The sequence below is a fragment of the Telopea speciosissima genome, chromosome 10, assembly GCF_018873765.1.
Source record: "Telopea speciosissima isolate NSW1024214 ecotype Mountain lineage chromosome 10, Tspe_v1, whole genome shotgun sequence".
In the NCBI taxonomy this organism is placed as follows: Eukaryota; Viridiplantae; Streptophyta; class Magnoliopsida; order Proteales; family Proteaceae; genus Telopea; species Telopea speciosissima.
Window position 1 is genome coordinate 54,527,160 of NC_057925.1, and position 8,108 is coordinate 54,535,267.

The 8,108-nt window shown below is 38.8% G+C and overlaps 1 protein-coding gene across 1 annotated transcript; it reads right to left on the reverse strand.

Annotated features, from left to right (window-relative positions):
• Window positions 1-657: 657 nt before the first annotated feature.
• Window positions 658-3,700, reverse strand: LOC122643113 (protein indeterminate-domain 12-like). The gene is made up of 5 exons (XM_043836756.1): window positions 3,459-3,700; window positions 2,940-3,339; window positions 1,053-1,508; window positions 907-1,022; window positions 658-868 (listed from the first exon to the last, which is right to left on the reverse strand). The coding sequence occupies exons 1-5, from the start codon at window positions 3,622-3,624 to the stop codon at window positions 738-740; spliced, it is 1,269 nt and encodes a 422-aa protein (XP_043692691.1). The 5' UTR covers window positions 3,625-3,700; the 3' UTR covers window positions 658-737.
• Between the last annotated feature and the right edge of the window lie 4,408 nt (window positions 3,701-8,108).

Sequence of the window (8,108 nt, forward strand, 5' to 3'; positions counted from 1 at the left end):
ATGAACCATTTAGTGCCATGCATGGACCCCACGTAACACCACTCCCCCATGCAATGACACTATATACTACACATTTGAACTACTTCTACCATGCAATGCAAACCCCCTGCAATTGGAAATGAAATTACGTTCCTGTCCCAATAATACTTCTTTATCTTTTTGACAAATCAACTAATTAATTAAGGAAATAAAATTATCTATCTATCTATATATATATATTCATATACTTAGTTTTTTGGGGCCTCTAATTTGGCCTAATTATATACTTACACCTCATCCGAAATTACAACAATGCCCCCCACCATATACTACTCTACATGAGAAAAAGTAATTAAACAGAAGCCCAAAAAAAAAAAAAAAAAAAAAAAAAAAACACAAGAAAATAAGAAAATGGAATCAAAATAAGATTAAAAAGGGTAAAAAGTACTACTGCAAATTCTTCAACAAAAAAAAAATGAAAAATATTAAGCAAACAAAGAACCTAAAATAGCGGTGGCATTTTGGTAATTTTACTGACACTGACATTACTAACAAGGATGCTTCAACATTAATCTCCCCACGCTTCCGAGGAATTCTCAGCAAACCCAAAACCAGGTGGGTACTCAACACCCCCACTGAACGATAAAAGATTATCTCTAACGTTAACATCCATGCTTTCATCGCCGGCGCCACCACCTTCTCCACCACCACCACTACCGCACTCTCCAGCCAGACCAAGAAAGTCTCTAGTCAGACGGTCAGTTTTCTGCCACGTTGCAAGATTTCCTGACGAAAATCCCACATATTCCGGCGAGATTCCGGCTGTACCCATGTGATGACCACCAACTGTTGAACCGAAGTCGTTCATCTTCATCAACCGATAATTGGTGGTGTTGTTGTTGTTGGTGGTGGTGATGGTGGACGTCCCTATCCCCATGTGACCCACTGATTGAGCTTGTGCAGCGCCTGTAATGGCCGCTGCACCAACATTTGCAGCCTTTTGAAGGAGTGCAGTGGCTGACATATGAGCAGTATTGTTAGTAGTATGGGTGTGGGTATGGGTATGGGTATGGGTATGGGTGGGGCTCACACTCAGCTGCTGAAAGGGTGACGTGACCATCAACGGTTTGTGGGCTGCTGCTGGTGCCTGTAGTGGTTCTTCTTGTAAGAAAGGAGAAACTGAGATGCTTGGGATCTGATGATGATGGTGATTGGGGTGATGGTATTCATACTTGATTTGATGAGGTGGGTCCCATGAAGTGAGGGAGATGCTTGTGGGAGGAGGATGATTGGTCAGCTGCTGCTGCTGCTGCTGCTGATGACTATGCCTTTGTTGGGTTGAGGTTGAGAAGGGAATGAAGAGAGGAGGAGGGTTTGTAGTTGTAGTAGGGTTTTGAGGGTGGAGATGAAGAGTAGAGTGGTCCCTGACCCTAGGGTCTGTTGTTTCAGTCAAAGGATTGGTAGACAGTCTTGCACTCTCTTCAGCCAAGGCATCACAGAAGGCTCTGTGAGTAATGAAACTGTCCTTCCTGTACGTTTCACATTGCAACATTTCGTAAATTTCAACAACAAAATAACAAAAGCAGAATAATCCAGACTTATACAGTTATAGGCAAACGATAAAGACAAACCTGGGAACCCTCTCTCTCTCTCTCTCTCTCTGGAACTATGGAACATGAAATAATGCAAAGGAGATTGCTAAAATCTCTATTTGCAGTAGATCTGTCCTATAATATATGAATCACTTTCAAAAACCAAAAAAAAAAACACTTTTTGATGGTTGGGTCTGTTTAGGCTTTTTACTTAATGTTTATAGTAAACAAAGAGGAGGACAGAAGTTGGACATGGTTTCCTTAACTTGTAATGGAAATAATTGAAAGGAAAAAAGAGAGTAATATAACTTTAATATGGATTAAGGAATCATGTAAGGTAGGCTATGAAACATGATTCCAAGCTAAATATAATGAGGAAGAAGGTGTTTCATCCAATAATTTCTTGATTGTGGGAGAAGAAAGAGAGAAGAAATCAGCTCCCATTGAGATATTTCTTCAGATTTATAAGTTATTATTATTATTATTATTATTTCTTAGTTCAGAATCTCAAAATTCAGAGAGGTTCTGAAAGAAAATAATGGCATTGTATCATGAAAAGAAATCACGGATTTTATCAGTCAAGACACTCCAAAAGGAATGGGGCCATTTTAAAATAGATTAGAATAACTTACTTTTTCCTTGGACAACAGCAGTTGTTTCATTATTTCTCTTAAGATTGCAAACACTCCATTACCTATGTACCAGAAAGGCAAAACAAGAAAAGGCAAAGAAAGCCTTCCATGGAAATGACTGTGAACTTAAAATTTTATCACCCAAAAGGGTTGTAAAGATTGTGTTTTTCTTGGACATGAGAAAAATACTTTTGGGTTTATGTTTTCATTTTGAACCCAGAAACCAAGAAGACAACAAGAACTCATGCATCAAGTCAAGAGCTAGAACAGGATAAAGACTCATCTTCTTGTCTTTTGTTTATCTCTTACCCTCTTTTATTTTTTCTTGGGTTAAAACAGGTTTTTTCCCCCAATTTCTTTTGTCAATAATAGACACTTGTTTTTAATAATGGTGTCCACTTCCATGCAACCTGTCAATGCATTTAAGTTTCAGATTCATTCCATGCAAACCTTACCACTCTTGTGTAAGAACAAACCCAAAACTAAAGTCATCTGAACCAGAAGAAAAAACTCTCTTAAAGACATGAGACTTCCCATTTATATCAGAAGGACATCAGAGGTCCATTAGAGTCCAAAGAGATGAAGAACCAAGAGACAGAAGAGCTGATATAATAAGGAAGGAAGGAAGGAACGATTATTGGAACCTTAAAAAGACAAACCTTAAGAGACAAACAGAAAGACACACACACCCAAAAAAACATATTTTTAATTAATAAGGGGGAAAAAAATATATTACCTGGAGAAAATTGTTCCACAGTCACACCTATATTCTCTTGTTCCACAGGTTTTCGAATGAGCCTTCCAATCTGATTGAACTGCATATCTCTTTGAGCACTTCTCACACTTCCATTTCTTCTCCCCATGCTTTCTACAGAAGTGCTTTTTGATTCCTGTAAGATCACCAAGAGCCCTTGAAGGGTGGTGATGAACACATGATGATTCTGGGCAGACATAAACTCTCTTTCTAATTATCTCTTTACTGTTTCTCTGTCGCAGCTTCCATGGAAGGTTATGACCTCTTCTGTGAAGCTGAAGGTTTTGATCCCTTTGGAAACCCTTATTGCAGATCTCACATACAAATCTGTTGGTGGCCATTAGAGTCTTTGGGGATAAGGCAATAACTTCAGCATCTGGGTCTGAAGCCATCAAATAAACAGAGACACCACAGAGATTAAGATCCAAAGGGAACCTAGCTAAAACATTAATCTAGGATAAATTTGAGGAGATTTAATTAATCATAACCTTCCATCCTTACCTGGGTTACCAGGAAGATTTCTCTTCTTCTTGATCTTCTGTTGCTGCTGAGGAGAAACCGCTGAGAACATGGGATTCAAACTACTCAATTCCTGAAATCTAGTACCAGAAGAAACACTGGCTTCCTCAGACAAAGAAGTCGAATTTGACATGGTTGAAGAGAACATGCTTGTTAGTTTAGTAAAGAGAATCTGAAACAAAAACCCAATACTCTAATTTCTGAGTTTGATTGATAATCTCTACCACTTTGCCCTTTCTTTGCTATAGCTCTGAACCCAAGAGATGAAGAACGACTCAGATAGGCATCATTTGATATGTGGCAAGATATGTGGGAAAAGTAAAATCTCGTGAAGGGATGATCATGATGATGATGGGTATTTCTCAGGGATTGCTATCTACTCTTTGATTGCTTGTCTGAGTAGTTCTGCAACACAAATAAGAAATATGGCTCCACCATCTATCGAACCCATCATCAAGGCCACCATGCAATCAAACATGGAAAAATTAGACAATCAGATCGATTTCTACCCAAATCTTTTCTACCCATTCATGACCCTTTCAATTGTTCTATTTATGTAAATAAAGAGGGAACAGAGAACTGAGTGAATTCCAGTCACTTGGGGTATTGCAATGCAGAGAGAGTGTATTTTTTTTCTAGAGGAAAAATGAGAAGTGATGATTACAGTGGCAGACTAAGAAGGAAGTGTGTCCAATTAGAAAAGATAATAATAAAAGAAGCTCAGAGAAGAGAACACCCACAAAAAGTTTTAGGGATTCTGCAAAGTAGCAAGGCAAGGCAAGGCAAGGCAAGGCAAGACTCAATAGAGAGAGAAAGAAAGATGAGGCCGACCCAAAGCAAAGACCAGGAATCCCTAGCTCCTCAGTCCCCACCGCTTACACTTGATTCAGTGAATTTTCTAAATTGTTATTATCTTATTATTCTTGGAGTATGACGTTGGCACTTTCTGTCGTTTCCTTTGTTCCTGTTATAAAACACCCAAACCCTAAAAGGACCTTGATTTCAATGGAGAATGATATATTAAAAGGAGGGGTTGGGTTACTAGCAAAGCTTAGCCGCTTAGGAGAAGCTTAAAAAGCTTGGTTTGTAAAGGCCAGAAGAAGAGAGAGAGAAAGAGAGAAGATGCACTCACACCGGAATACAACTCACTAGTCGCAAGTCACAAGTCACACCTTTTTAAAACCTTCCAGCAGACATGATTGATTCATTGATGGACTCTAAGCTTAGGCAGCCTGTTTAATAGTGAACTCTCACCATCCTTTCAAATCTTGCTCCTCTAAGCTGAATTCAGTTTCTCTCTCTTATTTTTTCTTTTTAAAAAATATTTATGAAGGGTAACTTGGATAATTAAAATGTGGAGGGAGAGACAAGGAAGATTTTGGTTTGGTTGCTCCCACGTAGAGAGGGAGATTATTAACACCACATCTCTCGATGTGAAGATTTATAGGTACTTGGGCATCCTTTCCTCCTCTCCTTAACATTAATTAAGTATTTGAAACCTAGAACCAACCAAATTGATTGATTTCTATGACATCACAATGAGCTTTTTCTTTCTTTCTTCTTCTTCTTTTTACTTCTCCTTTGAATAGTTTTTGCTTCTTTGCTTTCTTCAAACTAATTGCCAAGCAGATTCTAATGGATGTCTTTCTTTTACACTAATTACTTATTTCCTTACAGAATTTTTTTCCCTCCCTTTTCTGTTCTCTTCTTCTTCATCTTCATCTGTTGTTATTCTCCTCATCCATCCTAGTGCATTGTGAAAGTGCTCAACCATAACCCCACCATAGGAATTTTGAAGGTCTCATCTTTTATCTTTTTAACTTTTCAATATTCCAAACCCAAATCTAAAGCCAAATAGATGGAATTGATCGATCATGTGGACTATTTTACCCTTATTATTGTGAGAAACTTATGAATTAAAACACAATGGGAGATTGGGAACTTACTAATTGGGAAGGATGTGTTTGTCATTTCATCTTTCCTTAGGAATACCTTTTCTTTTCAAGAGAGCATGCGTTCCTAAACGTGGCAGCCCTTTAGTCCCAACGGCCGCTAAGCCCTGAGGCAGGCAGCCATGCAACCAAATCCATATGGGCTCCACCTGTAATAGATGGGCCCAACTAAATGTATACACTTATTTAATGAGAGCCCAACTAATTTACTTTAATTAATAAAAAAACCCATGGAATCCTAAGTGAGTTGTTCTATCCACATTTGAGATAATCAGATAAGAACCTCAGCAAGGCCATAGTTACACAGTGTAGAAGAAATGAAAGTTCAAAATTTAATGGGAATACAAAATGTAACTTCAGTTTGAGTCTTATGACTTTCAATTTGGATCTTCAACTGCCGCCTTGCCTGCCTGTCCTTTCTCACATAGTTAGGAGCGCAACCATCGCCCTATCCACTGCCCGAGCAGGGTAGATCCTATGACTTTTGGTCAAAAAGGATAAATTGTTCTTTGAACACTGAAGAGTAATGGCTGTTCCCCTCTTCTTTTTTTTCTCTCTTTCTTATCTCTTAATATTTTCTCTATTCTCTCCTCCCGTTATTGGTTAATTTCAGATAAGGATTGGGGTTTTAATTATGGCAACCATTTAATCCTATTAAGGGTTAATTGACCGAAAAAAAAAAAGAGTAAATTTCTTGGACACTCTTGTGCTATGGCCATTTTGCTTAGTCTTCCCAACATCTTAAACAATTATTTGAACACCCCCTATAGTTTAACATTTCTTTCAAGTAGCCCGGTCCATTAGTCAATCACCGTTACCATAGGTTAAATATTTTTTAAATATCTAAATTACCCTTAAGGTGTTGTGAAGTGACATATTTACCCCCTTCTCCTCCTCCTCCTTCTTCTCCTTCCTGCAACCAAACAAAAAAAAAAAAAAAAAAAAAAAAACCGTTTCAAAATCCATTAAGGGCATCCTCGAAGATTAAGCCCAAAAGATCAAATCGGAATCAAAGTGAACAAAAGCATAATCCTAAACAACAACAGATTAACCAGCAGCCATGGCTGTGCGCGAAGAAAAAAAAACGGCAGCCAGAAAGGTCGAATCGCACTCTATTGATTATTTCAATAGAGTCCTCTGTGTAGTCCCCTCTCTTCTTTGCGTTAGGAGTTGGGAATTCCGGTGGATGGTCAATATCGATCCTGGAAGGCTGGAATTTTGGCTTGTTCGTCGAAAGCCCACACTTTGGTAGAAGGCTTGAAAAGGTCCAGTTTTGAAACCATATATTTAGCTTTCAAACTTTGATTACTGAATGAATTTCGTTTTTATTGAATTGGAAAGGTGCTCTAAGGATGGGGGGTGAGAAATTCGTTCGAGAAATTGAAAACATTTCATTAACAGCTGAGACTGAAAAAACGAGGGATCCTTAGAAATTTCTTATTTTTGGTTCTTTTTGGACTGGATTTAGGGTTCTTGAGCACCAATTTCTATTCTGTCTCTGAATTTAAAATGAGATGGAATCAATCCCCAAGAACCCTAGAACCGGCCTTTGTATCTAGAAATATGGAATTCAGAGGGCTATTTCAAATTTTTTTTTTCCCATTCCCCAGGCACTGAACAGTCTTGTTGCAGATGCAATGCAGTAGGGGGTAGGGGCGGTGGTGTTGCCGGAGGAGGAAGAAGAAGAAGAAGAAGTAGCAGTAAGGGGTATGGGCGATGATGTTGCTGGAGGAGGAAGAAGAAGAAGAAGAAGCAATAGGGGGTAGGGGTGGTGGTGTTGCCGGAGGAGGAAGAAGAAGCAGTAGGGGGTAGGGGCGGTGGTGTTGCCGGAGGAAGAAGAAGAAGAAGAAGCAATAGGGGTAGGGGCGGTGGTGTTGCCGAAGGAGGAAGAAGAAGGAGGAAGAGGAGGGTAAGGGGGTAAATCTGTCAATTTCATTTTTTTTTATTGAATATGTGATAAGGGTAAAATGGATTTTTCCATTCAACCTATTTCACTGTTTATCTATTGAATATGTTATAAGGGTAAAATGGATATTTTCAATTAAACATTAAATGTAGACTAACACTGTGAGGTTTCAGGGGGTGTCAAGTAATTGTTTCAAACGTTGGTAATCATAAGCAAAATGGTCATAGTATAGAGGGTGTCCAAGTAATTTACTAAAAAAAAAAAATTCCTCTTAAGGGTTATAGCCGTTTGTTGAAGCCATGTAATGGAAATTCCAAGTGTACTATGGAGAGAGAGAGAGAGAGAGAGAGAGAGAGAGGGGGGGGGGGGCAGATACTGTGGGCAAGTGTTGAGCGTGGGGAACGTTTTTGGATTGGATAGATCTCGCAGCACACGGTCGCTTCTGTGCACAGACACGGGATGTAAGAAATGGCTGTCGCACCTATGGTCATTTCCATCTTTCTAAGAGATATAGTGGTCATTACGCACACTCATGTATCTGGATGCAGGGGCGGCATGCTAACAGGTGGCACTGTTTCACCCATATCTTTATAATTAAAAAGATATATGGATAGATAAACTCCTTGATTCAAAACAGCCAATCTCCCATTATGGCGTGTGGTGGTTTATTAATATAGCATTTGCCTTTGTTTTCTTCTGCAGAGATATTTTTAAATTATAACAAAGAGAGACAAGTTGATTGATCAGATTTTTCATGGGAAAATAAAAGAAAAG

Coding starts and splice junctions, on each gene's coding strand:
- LOC122643113 (XM_043836756.1), bottom strand. CDS start 3,624: ATGTTCTCTTCAACCATGTCAAATTCGACTTCTTTGTCTGAGGAAGCC. Junction 1,023..1,052: donor AGTGTGAGCCCCACCCATAC/CCATACCCATAC, acceptor CCACACCCATAC/TACTAACAATACTGCTCATA. Junction 869..906: donor AGTGGGTCACATGGGGATAG/GGACGTCCACCA, acceptor AACAACAACACC/ACCAATTATCGGTTGATGAA.